Here is a 25436-nt window from a genome sequence, read left to right as displayed (position 1 = left end):
TATCACATACAGTCATATGTCTCACATTCACACCTTAACAAGGAGATATCAGCACTGCTATATCACATACAGTCATATGTCTCACATTCACACCTTAACAAGGAGACATCAGCACTGCTATATCACATACAGTCATATGTCTTACATTCACACCTTAAAGAGGAGACATCAGCACTGCTATATCACATACAGTCATATGTCTCACATTCACACCTTAACAAGGAGATATCAGCACTGCTATATCACATGCAGTCATATGTCTCACATTCACACCTTAACAAGGACAGACATCAGCACTGCTATATCACATACAGTCATATGTCTCACATTCACACCTTAACAAGGAGATATCAGCACTGCTATATCACATACAGTCATATGTCTCACATTCAGACCTTAACAAGGAGACATCAGCACTGCTATATCACATACAGTCAAATGTCTCACATTCACACCTTAACAAGGAGACATCAGCACTGCTATATCATATACAGTCATATGTCTCACATTCACACCTTAACAAGGAGACATCAGCACTGCTATATCACATACAGTCATATGTCTCACATTCACAACTTAACAAGGAGACATCAGCACTGCTATATTACATACAGTCATATGTCTCACATTCACACCTTAACAAGGAGACATCAGCACTGCTATATCACATACAGTCATATGTCTTACATTCACACCTTAACAAGGACAGACATCAGCACTGCTATATTACATACAGTCATATGTCTCACATTCACACCTTAACAAGGAGACATCAGCACTGCTATATCACATACAGTTATATGTCTCACATTCACACCTTAACAAGGAGACATCAGCACTGCTATATCACATACAGTCATACGTCTCATATTCACACCTTAACAAGGAGACATCAGCACTGCTATATCACATACAGTCATACGTCTCATATTCACACCTTAACAAGGAGACATCAGCACTGCTATATCACATACAGTCATATGTCTCACATTCACACCTTAACAAGGAGACATCAGCACTGCTATATCACATACAGTCATATGTCTCACATTCACACCTTAACAAGGAGACATCAGCACTGCTATATCACATACAGTCATATGTCTCACATTCACACCTTAACAAGGAGACATCAGCACTGCTATATCACATACAGTCATATGTCTCACATTCACACCTTAACAAGGAGACATCAGCACTACTATATCACATACAGTCATATGTCTCACATTCACACCTTAACAAGTACAGAAAGGTTAATACATGAAATGGACAGTCACATACCCAGCAGTCCAGCCACTTCATATGCCTTCTTCTGCTGAATTGTTTCATAGTTTAATGCTTCAAAAAAAATGTCCAAAACAAGTATGTTGTCCCTGAATGAAACACCAGAGAGTTAGTGACAACCCTAGCAGCAAGTATAAGAGACCTGACTAGAGAAGAGAGACCATATAGGGAGAAGAGATTGCCACAGACCTCACCAGAAATTAGAGAACCTTTCAGGACAAATAAATTATCAGGAATCCTCCCTAGAAGTGCTTTTTTCTCTGAAGTCTCTAACAGTGAACACTATTCTGCACAGAGTTAACCAGGACAGTGTTCTGCCCTAGAGTTAACCAGTATCAGATAAAGACTCTCTAGGGAGGAGTCCTAGAAGAGCACAATATTCTGCCTGTTACGGTATAACCTGGATATCGAGGGTTAATACCAGATGAAAGATGTCCTGACTATGGTATCAGCAACATACAACCCAGCTAATTCCCCCCAAACATGAGACCAAGCTCCCCCTTGAGTTAAACATAATGTCTTTATTGAGGGCTAAATGCCCAGTATTTATGCAGAACTCCCCTAGGAGACCAGATGAGGTTTGGAAGAGTATTGTACATTAGATAGAGGGAAGACGCCCTTTTACAGGATACAATAGAATTACATTACTTAACCAAATAAACAATTTAAACACTAGAAAACAATGGAGTCCTTCTTCACACCTGGCAGTCTGCTCTCTGGAGGTGATTAAACAATGTGAACGCTTATCACTTAAACTTAATAACAGTAAACAGTAGCTGATGCCAAGAAACCTGTCTTTAGAAAATAGCTTCTCAAAGCTGAACAAAGTTAACCCTTCCAGTACTGACAGAGGGGTCTGTCACACGGCTCCCTCCTGGTGGGACACTCTGGCAGACCCGGCTTGACCTTTTAGCGGGTCAACTTGGGGATGACCGGACTAGGAGGTGGTAGGCATGTCAGTTTGCCGGTACAATCCATCTGTATTCCTGTTATGAGAGAGAATTCCTGTCCGTATAAATAAGGGTTCAACTTCTTCAGTGCCCAGACTAGGGCTAAACAGTCCTTCAAAATCTCATCGGCTTCTTTACAAGTTTTTTGTACCTACTCTTTATAGGTATCCACAAGCCCTTCATACTGACATAGGTTGCCCTTGAGCTGCTGCACCTCACTATGAGCCAGCGTCAGCTTCTCCTCCAGTGTCGCTAAGTTTGTCTTTAATGTTTCATGTTCCACTCTGAAGCTGGTGTTTTCTGCGGTCTGTCGGTGCAGCTTGTCTAGCAGAGATTCCCATTCTAAACGCGCTTTTTCGTCTGCGCTCCTCTTCTCTCCCGCTAGCACTGTTATGTGATTGTTTAACGTGACCATTTCATCCTCTACTTGACTCTTCTCCTTCATCAGCGCATTGTAACAGGGCTTCCACGTATCAATGGCGGATAGAGATTTACTGAGCTCAGCGTCCTGGGGCTCAGCAGCAGGTGGGTCAGTCTCTGCGGCACGGATCTGGGCACGGGTAGTCACAGGGTTAACATCAGTGGGACCCATGGGAGCGTAGGCAGAAACAAGGGGGGCCAAGTTATTTCCAAGGAGAACATCAGCAGGTAAGTCCTTCATGACCCCCACATTCACAGGTCTAGCGCCCACTCCCCAATCCAAATGTACCCGGGCAACAGGTAGGTAGAACACAGAGCCCCCTGCTACCCTCACAGCCACAGTGTCTCTGGTGTGCTGTTTCTCAGACACCAAGTTCTTTTGGAGCAAGGTCATGGTAGCACCAGTATCCCGTAGACCACTGACCTCCTTCCCATTCACTTTAACCAGTTGCCAGTTATTCCGGTGGGCAGCTTGCACGGGGTCCGCTTCATGTAGGATGCCCCAGCACTCTTCCTCCTCTACGCAGTGGGCCACAGGCTGGGGGTTACGTGGGTTTCTGCCAGCGGGTCTCCTTCAGGACTGTGCTTGGTTCACTGTGCTTAGCGGATACTATGGTCTTTTGTGCCCTAGTTGCTTACATCCAAAGCACCGAATAGGCTGTGAGTAGTCCCGTGAGCTGAACCGGGCTGTCCGAGGATTGTTCATGGCTGGAGACCGTGTGGTAGAGCGGTGCGCTGGGGGTTGGTAATTGGTAGCTGCTGGGGTGACTATGGGTCTGTACTCCACTCTGGCAGGGGGCTTAGTGGTAGCAGTGTCCAGTTTGCGGGCATCTGTATACTCATCTGCCAGGCGAGCAGCTTCATGCAGGGTGGAGGGTTTACGGTCCCGAACCCACTCTCTAACTCCTGCGGATAACTTGTCAAAGCAATGTTCCAACAGGAATAGCTGCAGCACCTCTTCCCCAGATACGGCTTGGCACCCCACCATCCAGTGAGCTGCTGTGCGGTGCACCTTACATGCCCACTCAACGTAGGAATCTCAAGCTAGTTTAACAGTGTCTCTGAACCGCCTCATGTATGCCTCTGGTGTAATCACATACATGTAGAGCAGAGCCTCTTTTACAGCGTTATAATCCCCGACTTCCTCATCTGGAATGGCCCGAACAGCCTCGCTGGCCCGTCCGGATAATTTTCTGGATAATATCATGACCCAGTCCTCTGCGGGTACCTTGTGTAGGGCACATTGCCTCTCAAAATCCATAAGGTACCCATCAATCTCTCCTTCTGTTTCCAGGAAGTTTTTAAAAGCTGCGAAATGTACCTTTCTCTTTTCCACTGGGGTTGCTGTGACTTGGGCTGCTGCAGCGCTGCTTTGGCGAAGAAGGTTGGCCTCCACAGCGGCTATGACTCGGTCGATAATTTCTGTAGTTGGGTTGGGGCCATAATGTGCCAGTCTTATTTTAACTGCCCGGTTAAAGCTTGCTTCTTCGGGGGTTCTGTCTGATATGCTGAGCCCATTGGTTCCTTCAGTCCCTGGTACTCCGTCCATCTCGGTCAGTATTGTAATAATCTCCCTCTTCCTGAGGTTACTGGCTTGTCGGCACCGTTGTTCTAGCAGGTCTTTAAGGGTAGCTCTTTTCAGCCTTTCATTCGGTACTCCCCTTATGTCTGGATGTGCAGTTGCTCTTCTGGGCGATGAGGATCATCCCGTCGCTTGCCACCAATTGTTACGGTATAACCTGGATATCGAGGGTTAATACCAGATGAAAGATGTCCTGACTATGGGATCAGCAACACACAACCCAGTTAACTCCCCCCAAACATGAGACCAAGCTCCATCTTGAGTAAAACAGAATGTCTTTATTGAGGGCTATATGCCGGAAGACGCCCTTTTACATGATACAATAGAATTACATTACTTAACCAAATAAACAATTTAAACACAAGAAAACAATGGAGTCCTTCTTATCACCTGGCAGTCTGCTCTCTGGAGGTGATTAAACAATGTGAACGCTTATCACATAAACTTAATTACAGTAAACAATATCTGATGCCAAGAAACCTGTCTTTAGAAAATAGCTTCTCAAAGCTGAACAAAGTTAACCCTTCCAGTACTGACAGAGGGGTCTGTCACACTGCCCTAGAGTTACATAGTATCAGAAAAAAAGACCCTTGAGGGAGGCGTCTTAGTAGAAAACTGTATTTTTTCCTAGCGTTACACAGTATCAGACAAAGACTCTCTAGGGAGGAGTCTTAGTAGAAAATAGTATTCTTCCCTAGAGTTACACAGTATTAGAACAAAAGACCCTCTAGGGAGGAGTCTTAGTAGAAAACAGTATTCTGCCCTAGAATTACACAGTATCAGACAAAAGGCCCTCTACAGAGCAGTCTTAGTAGAAAACAGTATTCTTCCCTAGAGTTACACAGTATCAGACAAAAAGGTCCTCTAGGGAGGAGTGTTAGTAGAAAACAGTATTCTGCCCTAGATTTACACAGTATCAGAACAAAAGACCCTCTAGGGAGGAGTCTTAGTAGAAGACAGTATTCTGCCCTAGAGTTACACAGTATCAGAAAAAAAGGTCCTCTAGGGAGTAGTCTTAGTAGAAAATAGTATTCTTCCCTAGAGTTACACAGTATCAGAACAAAAGACCCTCTAGGGAGGAGTCTTAGTAGAAAACAGTATTCTGCCCTAGAGTTACACAGTATCAGACAAAAAGGTCCTCTAGGGAGGGGTCTTAGTAGGAAACAGTATTCTGCCCTAGAGTTACACAGTATCAGACAAAAAGGCCCTATACGGATGAGCCCTAGGAGAGAATAGTAATCTCCTCTAGCATTACATAGTATCAGACAAAAATTACCTCTAGGGAGGAGTCCTAGTATAGAACATTATTCTGCATAGAGGGTTTTGTCTTAGAGGTACAGGTAATTTTGTCTAATTTTGTCCTAGAGTGGTAGATTCCTTTGTCCATGTAGCAAGAGACTTACCTTATATACTCCACACTCTTGTTGTATTTCCGGGCTAGGTACCCTTGAGAACCACTGCTTGGGATTCTCACCATGGAAAGCTCTTTCCCATAGCGCACCGTTTTGCAGGGGGTCTCACACACACATAATGAATTATCCTTCTGCACCATTTCATCTGTGATATAAGGAGAGAGACAGATTGAGTCAGACAGGAGAGAGAGTGACGGAGTCAGACAGGAGAGAGAGTGACAGAGTGAGACAGAAGAGAGAAAGTGACAGCGTGAGACAGAGCGGGATGCAGATAGAATGAGACAGAGGTTCTGATCATTGAAAGTGCTACGAGGCAGCAAAATATTCCAAGGTATAGGCCGCTATGTCAATCGAGTCTGTTGAATAATTCCAAGCTCTCAACATAGCTTTACTACACATGCCATTGGTTGGCGAAGCTGGCTATAGATAACATACAGTAGCGCTGCCCCTATTGATCATGTATAGTAAAGGATTCCTGAAAACATAACTGCCGTCTGCCTAACCACTAATTTTAATACCCCTAAACCGAAGTAACCCATAAACATAAACTAACACTACACTAATATCTAAACCGCCACATACCCACCACAAGTATCTATCCTATTAACCCCTATGCCACCACATGTATCTAGCCTATTAACCCCTATACTGCCACATACCAACCGCAAGTACTAAACTATTTATGGAGGAGGAAAGAAACAGCGTAGCTCCAGAAAGAGCACTGACGGCGACTTCCAACAGCTCACATACGCCAGAAAACAGTCGAGTAGTAAGGTACACAGAGAGAGCAACAAAGCTTAAAGCCATGGCATTCACAACAATGTAGCAATGACATTGAAACAAAACTGAGTTATATTAAATTGAATGCATCTGACACAAACACCACAGTGCTGAAAAATTCCCATATTAAAGCAGTTATAAGCCAGATTCCATAATAACATCTATTATGAAGACGGAAACTGTTCAGCACCACTTTGTAAGGACAGAAAAACAAGTTAAACATTGTAAAAACATATTACACAGGAGCACTCTTAAATATGAGACTAAAGCAATACAATTCTTTCCTAGAGATTTGAAGACCCATAAATGGTGTATTCCCTATGTGTAGTGTACAAGTCACAGATCCTGTTACATAAAATAGGAAAATCAATACAGAGTATCAATTAGTCAACAGAAGGTCACCTAATCCACAAAAAGACTGATGTCCCATTCCTTGTTTAAACCCTTTGGCTCTCTAGTATTTAATACAAAAATCCAATACTGTTCTTTTTAGTCAAAACCTTGTATCTGTTGCCCCCTCTAGGTGGCATTTTGGCAATGTCTATTACTTTGATGTTGAAATTGGCTAAATGTATGTAAACCATTAAAATGCCTGGCTATACTAGAGTCCTTGACATAATTTTTAACATCTCTTCGGTGTTCACCAACTCTTGACCTCAAATTACGTGAGGTTTGGCACACATATTGGGCAATTGCAGAGATTACACTCTAAAAGGTAAACCACAAATGAGGTGCCACAATTAGCATAGTGGTCTATCTTGTATTCCACTCCACTATTGGAGCTTCTGAAAGTGTAACCCCTTGAGATGACCTCACATGTACAACAATTACGTGAGAGACATTTGAAAGTGCCCTTTTTATTGAGCCACCCTTTGTTACAATTCTGATTGCTTAAAACTAAGCTAGGTGCCAACTTGCTCGCCGAAGTGCGTGCCTTTCTGTCTGGAAACACATTTGACATGATCAATAAAGGGGGATAGTAACTCATCACCCCTCAAAAAGGTTAAATTCCTTCTTATAATCTCACAAACCTCATGGTATTGGAGCGAGAATTCTGTTGAAAACACAATGGTATCCTCGTTAAAACCTTTGTCCTCCCTGCGGCTCTTACCCTTCACTGAGGACAGGGGTCTATCCTTGACTTCTTTCAAAGATTTTCTCAAAAGGCCCTGATCATATCCCCTGGCCAGTGGCCAATAATCTCTCTATAAGTTTCTCTGCCTGTGTGTCAAACAGAGCCTCTGATGAGGCATTTTTTCTTAATCTAAGAAAATGGCTTTTTGGTATTGACTTCACTAAATGCCTAGGGTGAGACGATTTGGCATGCAGAATTGTGTTTCCGCTGTAGACTTTCTATAAGTGTCAGTTATAACAGAATTAAGTTCAGGGGAACCACAAAGTTCCAAATCAAGAAACTGCACCTTAGTCTTATGCAAGGTTCCTGTGAATCTAAGACTCATTTCATTATTATTGGCAAAGGTCAAAAAATCATCAAAGTCAAGATCATTATTTATTATAAATATGAGATCATCAATATACCTCATAAAGTTATATACTGTTCTTAAAACTATTCTTTTCACTGTAGAGATAGTTGAGTTCCCACCACCCCATAAATAAATTGGCAAATGAGGGGGCAAATTTCGCTCACATTGCCGTGCCATGTTGGTAAATAATATTTACTATCAAACATAAAAAAATTATGGTGTAGTAGGAACTCAACACTCTCACATATAAACATGCGAAATTACTTGAGTACAGCAACACCACATCTACCACCTTCATCCAAAGTCAGCCCCCCAATTGGTTCTTTCCAACAAAGAAATAAGATGGCCTGAGTCTCTTAAGTAACTGCTAAGGCTCTTAACCAATGGTTGTAGAACCAAGTCAATCGACTCAGAAAGGGGCTCAAACAAAGAGTCTAATCCAGAAATAATCGGGCGACCCGGTAGGTTAACTGTGCTCTTATGTGTTTTGGGTAGGTGGTGAAAGATGGGCGTCACTGGATACTCTGGGATTAGTGATTTGTCATTCTCAGTAAAAATCCCCAACAGTGCTCCCGTGTAATATGTTTTTACAATTTTTTACAATGTTGAACTTGTTTTTCTGTCCTTACATTGCGGTGCTGAACAGTTTCCGTCTTGATAATAGATGTTATTATGGAATCTGGCTTATAACTCCTTTAATATGGGAATTTTTTAGCACTGTGGTGTTTGTGTCAGATGCATTCAGTTTAATATAACTCAGTTTTGTTTCAGTTTCATTGCTACATTGTTGTGAATGCCATGGCTGTAAGCATTGTTGCTCTGTCTGTGTAGATTGATCTCATATAGTGCAAGATCTTATTTGATGTTTAAACGTCCATTGGGACTTAAATAATAATTGTTTCTGTTGACACTTTTGCTCAAAAAAAGTTTGCCAATTTATGTATTTACTCTCTTTCCATAGGGTAATCTTTTCTACCTTTCATTCGGCTAGATTTAGAGTTTTGTCGGTAAAGACCCGCGTAGCTAACGCTGCTTTTTTTTTTCCAGCGCACCCTTAAGACAACGCTGGTATTTAGAGTTCTCTGAAGGGCTGCGTTAGGCTCCAAAAAGGGAGCGTTGAGCCTAATTTACCGCCACTTCAACCCTCAATACCAGCGTTGCTTACGGTAGCGGCTAGCTGGAAAAACGTGCTCGTGCACGATTCCCCCATAGGAAACAATGGGGCAGTTTGGGCAGAAAAAAACCCTAACACCTGCAAAAAAGCAGCGTTCAGCTCCTAACGCAGCCCCTTTGTTTCCTATGGGGAAACAGTTTCTAAATCTGCACCAAACACCCTAACATGTACCCCAAGTCTAAACACCCCTAACCTTACACTTATTAACCCCTAATCTGCCGCCCCCGCTATCGCTGACACCTGCATTACACTATTAACCCCTAATATGCAACCTACATTATAGCTATGTACCCCTAATCTGCTGCCCCTAACATTGCCGACACCTATATTATATTTATTAACCCCTAATCTGCCCCCCCCAACGTTGCCGCTACCTTGACTACACTTATTAACCCCTAATCTGTCAACCGGACCTCGCCGCTACTCTAATAAAGTTATCAACCCCTAAACCGCCACACTCCCGCCTCGCAAACCCTATAATAAATAGTATTAACCCCTAATCTGCCCTCCCTAACCTGCCGCTACCTAACTTCAAGTATTAACCCGGTCCGGATGTCCTCTTCTGCCCGGATAGGATGAAGACTTCTGCCGCTCCGGATGTCTTCTTTTGGTCCATCGGTGCCCAGCTGGGTGAACACGGCTCAAGGTAGGGAGATCTTCAGGGGGGTAGTGTTAGGTTTATTTAAGGGGGGTTTGGGTTAGTGTAGGGGTATGTGGGTGGTGGGTTGTAAGGTTTGGGGGGTATTGTGTTTTTTTTTTAAAGGCAAAAGAGCTGATTTCTTTGGGTTAATTGTAACTTAGATTAGGATTTATTTTACAGGTAATTTTGTAATTATTTTAACTAGGTAGCTATTAAACAGTAAATAACTATTTAATAGCTATTGTACCTAGTTAAAATAATTACAAAGTTGCCTGTAAAATAAATATAAATCCTAAAATAGCTACAATGTAATTATTCGTTATATTGTAGCTATATTAGGGTTTATTTTACAGGTAAGTATTTAGTTTTAAATAGGAATACTTTAGTTAATATTATTTAATTTATTTCATTAGATTAAAATTATATTTAACTTAGGGGGGTGTTAGGGTTAGGGTTAGACTTAGCTTTAGGGGTTAATACATTTATTATAGTAGCGGCGAGGTCCGGTCGGCAGATTAGGGGTTAATACTTGAAGTTAGGTGGCGGCGATGTTAGGGAGGGCAGATTAGGGGTTAATACTATTTATTATAGGGTTTGCGAGGCGGGAGTGCGGTGGTTTAGGGGTTAATACATTTATTAGAGTGGCGGCGAGGTCCGGTCGGCAGATTAGGGGTTAATAAGTGTAGGTAAGGTAGCACAACACTGGTTGTGATTTTATGCGCTAATGTACTGAATCAAAAACAATTCTCTCAATATGTTAAATAATTATTACCAATATTATATTGATTGTTATCTATGATCACCACTATAATGGTGTAAGGGAGATATATCTGTTAATTAAAAACCTTTAAAAATAATAAAAAACTATTTAAAAGGTTTAAATGTGAGAATTCAATAAAAACCTCTAAAGTTGTATAAAAATTGAATGAAAATCAGATAAAAAATAAAAAATAAAAATATAGATATTCCCTGATCTAAAAATTGATAATGGCAATCAAACTCACTTATTACAAATGGAAATTTGTGTATACCATATATGATTTAAATGCACGCCAAAAGTCCATAGATGTAATGACAGCCAATGGATGAGATTTTGATATTTTTGATATTTTTGTAGTCCCAGACCACGCTTAGACTTAGTTCTGTTAGACATAAAAAACAGTACCTTAAATATTGAAGGCAAAACTTTTTCCTATATTCCGTAGATGTTTCTGGATTTATGGGGTATAATGTTCAAATGAACCATAAAGAAGCAAATATTTTTTGATTGCAGTGCCACTGAAGTGCCGCCTGGTCCCAGCCAGCAATCCCACTGGTCTTAGCTCAGATATGGTTTACATGTAATGAAAGAAAAGACAGGCGCACAAGGCACAATTCAAGTGTAGAGTTTTTATTATACTAATAAGACACACAGTTAGAAACACTTACTAGATTAAAATCAAAAGTCTGCATTGAGAGCATATGCTCATGGGATTATCGCAGCACCTGCAGCACCAGGGGGATGGATGTTCCTTCTCCTCTCCGTTCACAGTAAGAGCAATTGGGCGGCGGTGTTCCGGATCCTGTCACCCAAGTCATAGTAACGCTGGTGATCAACAGTACTTAGTAACTGCTTTCCCGTAAAGTCTTTGTTTAGATGCCTGACGCGTTTCCCCCGACTCCGGTCGGGCTTTATCAAAGGCTGGATGGATTGGAACTGGCGCCTGTTTATTTTAAAGGCGTGTCAATCAATCAGGTGGGAGGTGTGCGCTCATTGTCCAATCATTGCTGGGGGGTGTGTGCGCATGTGAAAAAGTCCCGGATTGGGTTTAGAGACTTGTATATTTTTGCTTCATTGCGTGCAATCGCTAAGCTTTATACATAATTTCATACAAAGAGCATATCAAACTTAGAAACAAACATAATGCATATATGCTGAAATGTTCAGAAAACAGATGAACAACATTATCATTGTTACCAACAAAATATATGTTGTATATTGAAACACATTATATAAAAATAAAAAAAAGCAGATGTACATTGTGTGTTTGTAATACTACCTATGATGATTCCCTGATTTATATATTGTAGGTTATAAATGTTCTTTTGAATGTTTTTATTTATTTATATAACTAATATATAACCCTAATAAGAATTTCTATAATAAGCCTGAACTAAAGCATATGCAAGAATAAACAATAGGGATAAAAATATCGCTATATAGTAAAAAAAAAAAAAATATTCTATCCGTGTTCACTTCAGATTGAGTTTAAAAATAAGATTTATTTAATTCTTTAACTAGATAATGCAGATTAAATAATTTGAACAAATAAATAGTTGTTAACTAAATAATTCTTTTTTCTAAATGCATACAATTTTTTTTTTTATTATTATAACGAGTGATCCTATTGATTTTTTGTTTATGGAGATGATATTAATATATAACAAGAATAAAAATTAAACCCAAAATTAAACTGTTCTATATGGTTCTTATATTCTTAAGAATAACCATGTTCTTAAGTTAAATTTCTTTATGTTCTTGGTGATTATCAAAGGATACACTGAGAACAAGGTTCATGACGGACATGATTTTGCTTTCAAAATATATTATTATTTATGAAAGCTGATTTAATGAGATAGATTAAAAAAATGTATAAATCTAAAATAGTGTAATATATTTAAAAAGCTATTCAAAGTGTGTAATTATTTTAAATAGAAGAATTTTTTAAAAAAGTAAAAAAAATTTATAAAAATTTAAGAATTAAAAATTAGAAATAAGATTTAAACTATTAAAAAGTAAGACAAGGGAAAGGGATTTTACTAAAATTAATGCAAGCACTATGGAAGTTCTAAAAGGACCAAGGAACATGGAAATTGGTGTATTATCCTTTATGAAAGCCGCCACATCTACAGGGAGTGCAGAATTATTAGGCAAGTTGTATTTTTGAGGATTAATTTTATTATTGAACAACAACCATGTTCTCAATGAACCCAAAAAACTCATTAATATCAAAGCTGAATAGTTTTGGAAGTAGTTTTTAGTTTGTTTTTAGTTATAGCTATTTTAGGGGGATATCTGTGTGTGCAGGTGACTATTACTGTGCATAATTATTAGGCAACTTAACAAAAAACAAATATATACCCATTTCAATTATTTATTTTTACCAGTGAAACCAATATAACATCTCAACATTCACAAATATACATTTCTGACATTCAAAAACAAAACAAAAACAAATCAGTGACCAATATAGCCACCTTTCTTTGCAAGGACACTCAAAAGCCTGCCATCCATGGATTCTGTCAGTGTTTTGATCTGTTCACCATCAACATTGCGTGCAGCAGCAACCACAGCCTCCCAGACACTGTTCAGAGAGATGTACTGTTTTCCCTCCTTGTAAATCTCACATTTGATGATGGACCACAGGTTCTCAATGGGGTTCAGATCAGGTGAACAAGGAGGCCATGTCATTAGATTTTCTTCTTTTATACCCTTTCTTGCCAGCCACGCTGTGGAGTACTTGGACGCGTGTGATGGAGCATTGTCCTGCATGAAAATCATGTTTTTCTTGAAGGATGCAGACTTCTTCCTGTACCACTGCTTGAAGAAGGTGTCTTCCAGAAACTGGCAGTAGGACTGGGAGTTGAGCTTGACTTAATCCTCAACCCGAAAAGGCCCCACAAGCTCATCTTTGATGATACCAGCCCAAAACAGTACTCCACCTCCACCTTGCTGGCGTCTGAGTCGAACTGGAGCTCTCTGCCCTTTACCAATCCAGCCACGGGCCCATCTATCTGGCCCATCAAGACTCACTCTCATTTCATCAGTCCATAAAACCTTAGAAAAATCAGTCTTGAGATATTTCTTGGCCCAGTCTTGACGTTTCAGCTTGTGTGTCTTGTTCAGTGGTGGACGTCTTTCAGCCTTTCTTACCTTGGCCATGTCTCTGAGTATTGCACACCTTGTGCTTTTGGGCACTCCAGTGATGTTGCCGCTCTGAAATATGGCCAAACTGGTGGCAAGTGGCATCTTGGCAGCTGCAGGCTTGACTTTTCTCAGTTCATGGGCAGTTATTTTGCGCCTTGGTTTTTCCACACGCTTCTTGAGACCCTGTTGACTATTTTGAATGAAACGCTTGATTGTTCGATGATCACGCTTCAGAAGCTTTGCAATTTTAAGAGTGCTGCATCCCTCTGCAAGATATCTCACTATTTTTGACTTTTCTGAGCCTGTCAAGTCCTTCTTTTGACCCATTTTGCCAAAGGAAAGGAAGTTACCTAATAATTATGCACACCTGATATAGGGTGTTGATGTCATTAGACCACACCCCTTCTCATTACAGAGATGCACATCACCTAATATGCTTAATTGGTAGTAGGCTTTCGAGCCTATACAGCTTGGAGTAAGACAACATGCATAAAGAGGATGATGTGGTCAAAATACTCATTTGCCTAATAATTCTGCACTCCCTGTATATCAATGTTAAGCCCTAAGGGCTGTAGTGTTTTTAGCTTGTATATCCACTTTGTTTCTAATTTTCTTAGTTCAAGTAATCTATTTGGTTTTGTATGTGGCACTTGGTCAATTACTTGTATCCTTAAGGAACTAGGATTACTCCTATGGCAATCTAAAAAATGTTTTGGGACACTATGGTTTTCCATTTTTTCTTTAATATTGTACAGATGCTCGTTCGTCCTGCGTCTTATCTTTCTTTTCGTGCGGCCTATATATAATAGGCCGCATCCACATTCCAATAAGTAAACAACATATATTGAATCACAGTTGCTTCTAAAGTCTATGCTGTATGTTTCTGTGGATTGGCTATTATGGAATGTGGGTGCTTTGTTTATGTGTTTGCACATATTACATCTAGTTTTTCCACATTTCATTGTGCCTTTCCAGTTCGTTAGCCAAATAACCAAATAGATTACTTGAACTAAGAAAATTAGAAACAAAGTGGATATACAAGCTAAAAACACTACAGCCCTTAGGGCTTAACATTGATATAGATGTGGCGGCTTTCATAAAGGATAATACACCAATTTCCATGTTCCTTGGTCCTTTTAGAACTTCCATAGTGCTTGCATTAATTTTAGTAAAATCCCTTTCCCTTGTCTTACTTTTTAATAGTTTAAATCTTATTTCTAATTTTTAATTCTTACATTTTTATAAAATTTTTTTACTTTTTTAAAAAATTCTTCTATTTAAAATAATTACACACTTTGAATAGCTTTTTAAACATATTACACTATTTTAGATATATAATTTTTTTTAATCTATCTCATTAAATCAGCTTTCATAAATAATAATATATTTTAAAAGCAAAATCATGTCCCTCATGAACCTTGTTCTCAGTGTATCCTTTGATAATCACCAAGAACATAAAGAAATTTAACTTAAGAACATGGTTATTCTTAAGAATATAAGAACCATATAGAACAGTTTAATTTTGGGTTTAATTCTTATACTTGTTATATATTAATATCATCTCCATAAACAAAAAATCAATAGGATCACTCGTTATAATAATAAAAAATTTTTTTGTATGCATTTAGAAAAAAGAATTATTTAGTTAACAACTATTTATTTGTTCAAATTATTTAATCTGCATTATCTAGTTAAAGAATTAAATAAATCTTATTTTTAAACTCAATCTGAAGTGAACACGGATAGAATTTTATTTATTTTTTTACTATATAGCGATATTTTTATCCCTATTGTTCATTCTTGCATATGCTTTAGTTCAGGCTTATTATAGAAATTCTTATTAGGGTTATATATTAGTTATATAAATAAATAAAAACATTCAAAAGAACATTTATAACCTACAATATATAAATCAGGGAATCATCATAGGTAGTATTACAAACACACAATGTACATCTGCTTTTTATTTTATTTTTATATAATGTGTTTCAATATACAACATATATTTTGTTGGTAACAATGATAATGTTGTTCATCTGTTTTCTGAACATTTCAGCATATATGCATTATGTTTGTTTCTAAGTTTGATATGCTCTTTGTATGAAATTATGTATAAAGCTTAGCGATTGCACGCAATGAAGCAAAAATATACAAGTCTCTAAACCCAATCCGGGACTTTTTCACATGCGCACACACCCCCCAGCAATGATTGGACAATGAGCGCACACCTCCCACCTGATTGGTTGACACGCCTTTAAAATAAACAGGTGCCAGTTCCAATCCATCCAGCCTTTGATAAAGCCCGACCGGAGTCGGGGGAAACGCGTCAGGCATCTAAACAAAGACTTTACGGGAAAGCAGTTACTAAGTACTGTTGATCACCAGCGTTACTAAGACTTGGGTGACAGGATCCGGAACACCGCCGCCCAATTGCTCTTACTGTGAACGGAGAGGAGAAGGAACATCCATCCCCCTGGTGCTGCAGGTGCTGCGATAATCCCATGAGCATATGCTCTCAATGCAGACTTTTGATTATAATCTAGTAAGTGTTTCTAACTGTGTGTCTTATTAGTATAATAAAAACTCTACACTTGAATTGTGCCTTGTGCGCCTGTCTTTTCTTTCATTTCTTGTAGGTAAGGTAGGGGCGATGTTGGGGGGTAGATTAGGGGTTAATAAATATTATGTAGGTGTCGGCGATGTTAGGGGCAGCATATTAGGGGTTCATAGGGATAATGTAGGTGGCGGCGACATGCGGTCGACAGATTAGGGGTTAATAAGTATAGGTAAGGTAGCGGCGATGTTGGGGGCAGATTAGGGGTTAATAAATATTATGTAGGTGTCGGCGATGTTAGGTGCAGCATATTAGGGGTTCATAGGGATAATGTAGGTGGCGGATATGTGCGGTCGGCAGATTAGGGGTTAAACAAATGTATTATAGTGGCGGCGATGGGGGGGCCTCGGTTTAGGGGTGCATAGGTAGTTTATGGGTGTTAGTGTACTTTAGAGCACAGTAGTTAAGAGCTTTATAAACCGGCGTTAGCCCAGAAAGCTCTTAACTACTGACTTTTTTCTGCGGCTGGAGTCTTGTCGGTAGAGGCTCTACCGCTCACTTCAGCCAAGACTCCAAATACCAGCGTTAGGAAGATCCCATTGAAAAGATAGGATACGCAATTGGCGTAAGGGGATCTGCGGTATGGAAAAGTCGCGGCTTGGAAGTGAGCGTTAGACCCTTTCCTGCCTGACTCTAAATACCAGCGGGCGGCCAAAAGCAGCATTAGGAGCCCTTAACGCTGCTTTTGACGGCTAACGCCAAACTCTAAATCTAGGCGATTGTTTTTAAAGTTCACTATGTTTTTTTCCTTCACTTACCTGGTCCAGTATGGTCATTGGCTCCTTGTTGAAGGTGCCTGATTGGCTGTACTGGGTATATAGGTTCTGTAGGTAGACTTACATGTCATCCTATGACTAAGTCCCGCACGGCACGAAACAAGTAAGGACACGCCCCCCCCCTTTCCCTCCTACCTGTGAGTTTGTATATATTTCTTCACTATGCTGGAATAAAATTTACTGTTTTTGTCAGGGTTTTTTCCCTGTTTTGTTTGCCATGTGCTGCTGGCAGCCATTTTACTCACCTCTCTTACTGACTATGGTGCATTGTGGGGGATGCTGCTCATTTCCTGCACTCCCTTTTATGGCCAGACTGGTGTGCATCATGCATGTGAGACAGGATGCAGTCTCAGAATTGTGATGTCATCACTTATTATTTAAAGGGCCTCTGTTCAGTATGCTTTGCCTTTGCGTTGTCTCAGACCTGTTTGTGAGAGCTCCTGTGTATTACCTGGCTGCCTGACGTCCTTCCTGGTTCCTGATCCTGGCTTGTTCCTGACTCTGCTGTTATCTTTGTTCCTGATTGCGGCTCGTCTGACTACTCGCTTTGGCTCCTGACTCGGCTTGTCTGACTACCAGCTCTGGTTGTGACTCCTGGCTTGTTATTTGACTTGTGGACTTTTTATTATTTTTTGCTATTAATAAAGGTGTGATTATTTTTGCACTTCTCGTCTCAGTCTGATTCCTGGCACCCTGACAGTTTTACTGGAATGCTGAGTGCTGCCTACTTCTTTGTTTTACTAAACTATTTACCTCTATGCTGCTACATATCCACTACAAGTACCTAACTATTAACCCCTATGCTGCTCCATACCACAAACACAAACTAACCTAACACCTAACCCCCTCTAAACTAAACCCCCTAAGTTACAAAAACATAATCTAAGTAAATAAAAAATAGATATTAAACCTAAACTGCCAAAACCTCAAACCAAATCTAACCCTACTCTACCTAACACATACCCCCCTCTAAATCAACCCCCCTCAATTACAAAACATAAAAAAAATCACAAGTCAAGTTACAAAAGATAATAAACTACAGTATCACACTTTATTTTATTGTAACATAGATTTTTATTTTTTTGTAATTTAGGGGGTTTAGTTTAGAGGGGGGTTAGGTGTTAGGTTAGTTTGAATTTGGGGTGTGTAGCAGTACAGGGGTTAATAGTTCAGTACTTGGGGTGGCTATGTGGCGGCATAGGAGTTAATAGGATAGATATACTTGGGGGCCGATTTATCATATGGCCAACATTGATCAATGCCTACAGCATACACTGTCAGCATTTATTATTGCACAAGCATTTCTTGTGAAATGCTTCCGCAATGCCCCCCCCAGCACATTTGGGGCAAATTGGCCACTAGCAGGGGGTGTCAATCATTCCGAAAGTATCTGATCGGGATGATTGCAGTCCGCAACCTAAAACGTGACAGACGGGTTAAGGAGCTTCTGCTTAACTCCTGATTCCGTCAAGACTGGCGTGTAATGAGCAGCATACGCTGCTTAGTAAATCGACCCCTTGCTGTGGGTATGTAGCGGTTTAGGGGTTAATAGGATAGATATTTGCGGTAGGTATGTGGCATTTTAGGGAATACTAGGATAAATACTTGTGGTGGGAATGTGGCGGTATAGGGGTTAACAGGATAGGTATTTGCAGTGATTATGTGGCAGTGGGTTAGTTTAAAAGGGGATTAGATAGAGTAGGGTTAAATTGTGTATTTTTTTGTAACTTAGCGAGTATAGTTTACTGTGAGAGAGAGACAGCGATATGGAGAGACAGAGGCAGCGATATGGAGAGAGAGGCATCGATAGGGAGAGAGATCCAATGAGACAAAGGTAGCGAGACGGTGAGACAGAGGTAGCGATACGGAGAGAGAGGCAGCGATATGGAGAGACAGAGGCAGCGATATGGACTGACAGAGGCAGAGATACGGAGATTTCTGTGCAAAAGTATTTAAAAAAATTCAAAATCGTAAAGACTGGTTTAGCCAGGTATATATATTTTAATATAAACCTAAGTGTTATATAAATAATATGGTATATGTCTAAAAATGCTTTCACAAAGTATACAAGTGCAAATCTGAAAAAGGTCCTCTGACTGGATGTACCAGAACAGTAGTTGCAAAGATAATTAATCTAAAATAATACAATACAGAGTATATCTAAAAGCTTATTAATACATAGCCAAATATGCAAACATTATATGCAGAAAAAATAATATATAAAAAACAGACGTCTCCGTATAAAAGTAAGGTTGCCACCACACAAATTATCTGAATGCGTATAGTCAGTTGAAAAAGCTTTCAGTTATAATGTAAAAGCCGCGTATCTTAGTAAATAATTTCCTTTTATGAAGGGGAAATCCTTTTAGCTTATCCCCAACAGTTCAGTCAGGCCAGTCCGTCAGTCAGAAATTATAGCCGTGGCGGAGTGACGTCACTCTCATAGGCGTTGTCCTCAATCTGTGATCCGATTGGTCCTTAGATCCCGGCTCGAGTCCCCAAGCCGCCGTATTCCGTAAGGTATAGTATCCGCTCTTTAGTGCTGAATGGCACGCAGGATACTTATTAAAGTATGCAGGTAGTTGGATGGGTGCTTGAACTCTTGGTTTCACCTTAGACTCCGATGAACACTATATCAGTGCATAAGAACAGGTCCCCATAGGTCTGTGATTGTTTGCCTGTCAGGGTATTGGTATGACAGGAATAGGTTCACAGCTTCGAATACAAATTCAGCAACAATAGTACATAACATCAACGCGTTTCTCCCTATACAGGGCTTTCTCAAGATGAAAATGTTGCCACAGCTGCACCTTTTTAAAGGTGTTCCCAATTTCTCATTGGCTAAATAAAATTAGTTAAGGTGGTTTAAAGCAATTTCGTAAGGTGGTATTGGCAAACCTATATTTTGGCAACCATACTTAGGATTTATACTCAAACTATACAATAAATTGATGCATATGTAAAAGTTCTTTAAAATGTGTTTCCTAGGCATGCTCTAGGCTCTGATCCGGTTCCGGTGGAGGAGGAGCTACACAGCAGTGGCTCAGTTTGTTTCTCCAGTCTGTTGGCAATTGGCGGTGATTCCCTCGCGCTAACCCCCTGCCTTGGGGCTTACCCTTGACAGTCATATCACCTACTCCGGAACCCTAAGCAGTGGACTACCATCCCACCGCTTTGACTCAAAGCTATTTTCCTTTTTTTTCCCCCCTCTGACTCAACACATAAGTACTAACTTGGCGTCTGCTCACTCACTAGCAGACTCAATCCTACATTCTTTCACGGACAGCCCTATTCTGTCAGCCTGCTTTCGTCTGCAGTACTAAGAACTCTAACGAACTTTGACCCTCCCTGCACTTTCTGATTACCTCTCCCGGCAAGTCTCACATCAATCGTCTGCTTCTGTCTGCAGCCCGCCCGGCGGGTCTTGTTGTTGTGGGCTCGTCCTTCTCCCTCCCCCACCGGTGCTGCGTGGGAGGGAGTCGGGCTTGGATCTCTGCGTGGTCCCGCTGTGCATCTTTCCCTCACGTTGTGACGGCCCCTCGGCGCGGCGCCGCCCACTCCCCCCCCACCGGTGCTGCGTGGTGGGAGTCGAGCGCGGCTCTTGGCCTGGAAATCGTTTTTGCCGGAGGACGTCTCCGCTGGCCTGGTTCAGCAACATAACAAGTAGGAAATATCCACGGAGCAAGACCGGCTTAAAGTCATCGCAGGAGGGGGTTAGTCTGAGTCAGCTTGGCTGGCGAAAAGCTAAATGAAAGGTTACTAACCGATTTGGGAGCAGGTAATGACAGTAATAAGGGCCTGATCAGTAAACTAAGGGACAACTCATTTTTCATCCACATAATGAACACTACCAGTCAAAATGGAAAGACTGTTAAAGGCTAATTATTAGAAGCCTGGATGAACTTTTGTTTATTTCCTCAGCTGTTAAGCTCCGGGGCTCTTGGAAAAAGCCTTCTTCCTTGCTTTGTCCTAATTATCCCGTCTTAAATCCTTCTTGCCTGAATATTGTTGACTTCTAAAGTATTATTGTACTTATTAGTATACTTGGCAATTATTTCCTGTTTTTCTCTCCTTTTCACTCCCAGTTCTTGTCACCATTGTTCTGCTGGAACAACTGATGCCCCCCAAGGTTTATTTAATATATCTTTATTAGGGTTTAATTACTGGGCAATCTAAATCCTTCATCAAAAGGAAGGAGGAGGGTGAGAGGAGGGAGTGAAGCAAATTGAGAAAGGGTAAACTTGAGCCTGGGCAGGGTAATAAAGAGGGCTTACATTTAAAGTACTTTTTGACTGCCTGCAGTATATCTACTTTTGATGTAGTTACTGAAAGGTTTCTGCTAAATTTTGGTCTTCCTGGACTAACCCCAAATAATTCATCCCTGCCAACAAGCATAATTTAGAATTTAGTCAAATCACATTTCCTGAAACCTTCTACCCTTTGATGCTTAATCTTTAATAATTTTTCCTTATTATATATTGTATTTGGCCTTTCTAGAATAAATTAAGCTACTTACTATACCGACTAAATCCATTTTCCATTTGCATATAATCTGCCACACAAGCTATTCGTTACATACGGTTCCCACCTCAACCTTACTTTATTACAATTTTTATGCTTACTATGTTCATTAATCCTTGGGTAAATTCATAAATTCTCTGGTTTAGGATTAAGGGAAGCCTTACTCCCGGCCTCCTGCCCAGTAGAGGCCACTAGTCATAGTCAGTTCACCTACCTAAAACAGCAGGGAGACTGGGTGAACGAAGAGAAGAGGGGAAGGGAAAGAGAAAATTATTCTTTTTCTTTTTTCTCTCTTCTTTTCTATAGGCGATGATTGATGCACAGTTTGTACTTTAAGGTTTTCTAGGCCTTAATTTTTTTCAGGCTCCACATTGACTCAAAACAACCCCTTGATTCTGCCCCCTATTTGCCGCCACCATCGGCTGCGCGATCGAGCCTTACTCACCTCACTTGGCTTGGCCTCTAATTCACCCTTTTTTTTTTTTTTTTCTCGCACGCCGATAAGAGATTGGTTCACCGACACTATTTCCCCACTTCCCTCACTTTCCACCCTCACCTCCCCATGATATTGTTCACATAGTAGGCACGGACAGGAATTTTCCTCCAGTATCACTTTTTCCCTTTCTTTTTTTTTTTTTTTTTTCCTTCCTTCACTATTTTCTTTGCGCACATAGTGGCACATGGATAAATTTTTTCACCTTCACCCTAAGACTCCCTCGCCAACGATGGCAGCAAGACAAAGAGACAGAAAAGTAAAAAATACCGCAGACACTCTGCCTGAGTCTCAAACATCCACCATATCACCTCTCGCACCTGATACCTACAACATGCAAACTCTGGTTACCAAAATTTCAGAGGCTCTGGCACCAAACTTTGATCTACTTAAGGCTGAGATTAAGCAAGACCTTGTATCACTTTCACAAGAAGTCAGGCAATTCGCCATCAGAATTGGTGAAGCTGAACAGAGGGTCTCAGATCTGGAAGACTTAACCACACTACACATTACCAATTTAGATGCAGTTAACCGATCTATCACTACAATACAGACTAAACTAGAAGACCTTGAGAATCGTGCACGTAGGAATAACATAAGGATAATTGGCATACCAGAGAACGGGCCCCACGAGGACCTAGCTATGTTTGTTTCAGAAACAATGCCACAACTTCTTAAACTTTCACCTAATTACCCAAGGATTATAGTCGAAAGAGTCCATAGGCTAGGTAAGCCCTGGTTAGACAACAAAGGGAATCACAGGCCTAGGCCGGTAATAGCGAAACTCCTGAATTTTCAGGATAAAGTCACATTGCTACAATTTTTTCGTAAAAATCAACCTATATCTTTTAACGGATCGGGGATCCTCCTCTTCCAGGACTTCTCTTCTGAGACGTCCTCCAGGAGGAGAGCCCTTGCCCCAACATGTTCCAAACTCATTCAGCAAGGATACCAGGCCACTATTATCTACCCAGCGAAATTAAAATTGATACCAGGCACAAACACTCATGTCTTTAACTCTCTACCAGAGGTTGAACAATTCCTGAAAGAATCAAACTTGTTAGATAAACAACCATCTGAGTAAGGCAGGTCAATAGTTCTTCCCTAAACTAACTTATGTGCTGTGATGTTTTATTTCTCTTTCCCTTTTTTTTTGTTTTGTTTCCTTTTTTTTTTCTCCTTCTTTCTCTCTCTGTATCAATAGTAACTGGACTATTGATTTTTTCCCCCTTGTTGTTTTTTTTTTTTTTCTCTCTCCTTCTTTCTCTCTCTGTATCAATAGTAACTGGACTATTGATTTTTTCCCCCTTGTTGTTTATTATTTTTTTTTTTTTCTCTCTCTCTCCCTCCCCTCCCTACTTTCATTCTCCTCGCCCACTTCTGCCAGGTAGCATTCCTTCTCCCTGAATGGCAAATTTTAAGTTAGTATCATGGAATGTGGGTGGGATTTCCACCCCCATTAAAAGAAAATCCATCCTTACGCACTTGAAAAAATTAAAAACCAACATAGCATTTCTACAAGAGACCCACCTGACTCCAGAAGAGTCTTTAAATCTCAAATCTACTTGGGTGAGGGAAATCTTTTTTTCCCCAGGTGTCCGAAGGAAGAGAGGGGTGGCTATATTAATCGGGAAACAAACAGATTCAGAGGTCATTTACAGTGAGGCTGACTCTCAGGGTAGGTTTGTCCTGTTAAAGATAAAAATTGGTAAAGAGATTTTTACTCTTTGCAACATCTACGCCCCTAACAAACTGGCCCCAGCCTTTTGGTTTAAAATACAGGCTAAGATTCTTTCTGTGCAGGAGGGTCATCTGGTTCTAGGTGGAGACTTCAATATGGCTCCTAATTGCCCGTTGGACAGAATGAGACACCCAGCAAAAGTGCTTAAACAAAAGAGAGATAATCTAGAAGCAAAAATATTTAAATCAATTAAGCAGAATTTGGCAGTAAAGGATATTTGGAGATGTCAAAACCCAGATGTTAGAAATTTTACTTGCCTTTCCAGGGCCCATAAGACTATGTCCAGAATTGATTTACTTCTTATCAGCGATTCTTTATGCAAATTTGAAGTAAAGACAGGCATCCTTCCCATCTTCCTCTCAGACCATGGTCCAACATACTTGGAGTTTCAACTGAGTCAGTTTATAAATAAACTTATTCGCTTTATTTTTCCCTCATTCCTTACAACGGACTTAAAATTTAAAAACTGGCTTAAACTTAAATTTGTCGAATATGTTCAACACAATTCCCATTGCATAGACTCCCCTCTGCTCTTCTGGGAGGCAGCGAAGGCTGTCCTCAGAGGTGAAATAATAGCTTACAGTGCAATGAGAGTGAGGAAAATAAGATTGAGAGAAAAAGAAATTACCAATTCAATAATCAATTCCTACAACTCTTATCTTCTGAATAACTCGCCCAGGAACTGGGCAAAATACATCAGAGCCAAGAACACTGGGGATGCCTTCGCTGTCTTTCGGGAGACACAGAGGGATCTAAAACTTCAAGCCAGGTTATACAGATTTGGGAACAAATCGGGTAAGCTGCTTGCCAACTTAGTAAAAAAAGAAAAAAGATCATCTGGTATAGACTAACTATACAACAAGAAGGTATTCTCTTAAAGAAACCTGAAGAGATTGCCCAAGCATTTACTACTTATTACCAGGACCTTTACTCACACAAGAGCTCGGACCAGCTTAACGAGAGGCAGTTCTGGCAGGAAATTTCTTACCCTAAAATTACATCTGACCTACTCGAAACTCTCAACGCTCCAATACGGGAGTCTGAGATTATAAAAATCATTTCAGATCTTCCTCTTAATAAAACACCAGGTCCAGACGGCATCCCCAATGAGTTCTATAAAATTATGAATAAGGAGCTAGCTCCCCATCTCAACAATCTCTATAATGGTATCTATGTTAAGAGAGAGCCAGTCGCTACTTCCTTCTCTGCTTCCAATACAATCTTAATTTTGAAAGGTGGAAAGGATCCCTCACTCAAAGAGTCATATAGACCGATAGCCCTCTTAAATGTAGATTATAAAATTCTAGCTTCAATTCTTGCCAACCGCCTTCAGCAATCACTTACTAAAATTATACACCCAGACCAGGCTGGATTCTTATTTAAAAGAAACTCATCGGCAAAAATCGAGAAGCCCTGATCGTAACGGAATACTTCAGTCAGTTGGGGCGTCGGAGAGCCGGGGGGAGGGGGAGGTTTCTGACTTAGCTATTGTTTCAATTGATGCAGAGAAAGCCTTTGACTCAATTCACTTTGATCATCTCTTCACTTCTTTAGATACATTTGGATTGAAGGGCGGAATTTATAAGATTTATTAAAAACTTATACAAAGATCCATATACAAGATTGATTGTTAACAACTGCATCTCCCCACAGAT

The 25436-nt window shown here is 40.4% G+C and overlaps 1 protein-coding gene across 1 annotated transcript in view; it reads right to left on the bottom strand.

Moving 5' to 3' along the window:
* LOC128659665 (acid-sensing ion channel 1C-like) overlaps positions 1 to 5791 on the bottom strand; it is a 193171-nt gene extending 187380 nt beyond the window's left edge. The window contains exons 1-2 of the mRNA XM_053713234.1: positions 5643 to 5791; positions 1285 to 1376 (exon numbers count right to left, since the gene is read on the bottom strand). Of these exons, the coding sequence (XP_053569209.1) occupies positions 1285 to 1376; positions 5643 to 5791 (241 nt within the window). The remainder of the gene's footprint in view (positions 1 to 1284; positions 1377 to 5642) is intronic.
* Positions 5792 to 25436: the final 19645 nt, after the last annotated feature.

This window comes from Bombina bombina, chromosome 5 (genome assembly GCF_027579735.1).
Source record: "Bombina bombina isolate aBomBom1 chromosome 5, aBomBom1.pri, whole genome shotgun sequence".
In the NCBI taxonomy this organism is placed as follows: domain Eukaryota; kingdom Metazoa; phylum Chordata; class Amphibia; order Anura; family Bombinatoridae; genus Bombina; species Bombina bombina.
This window is presented reverse-complemented; position numbering and strand designations above follow the sequence as displayed.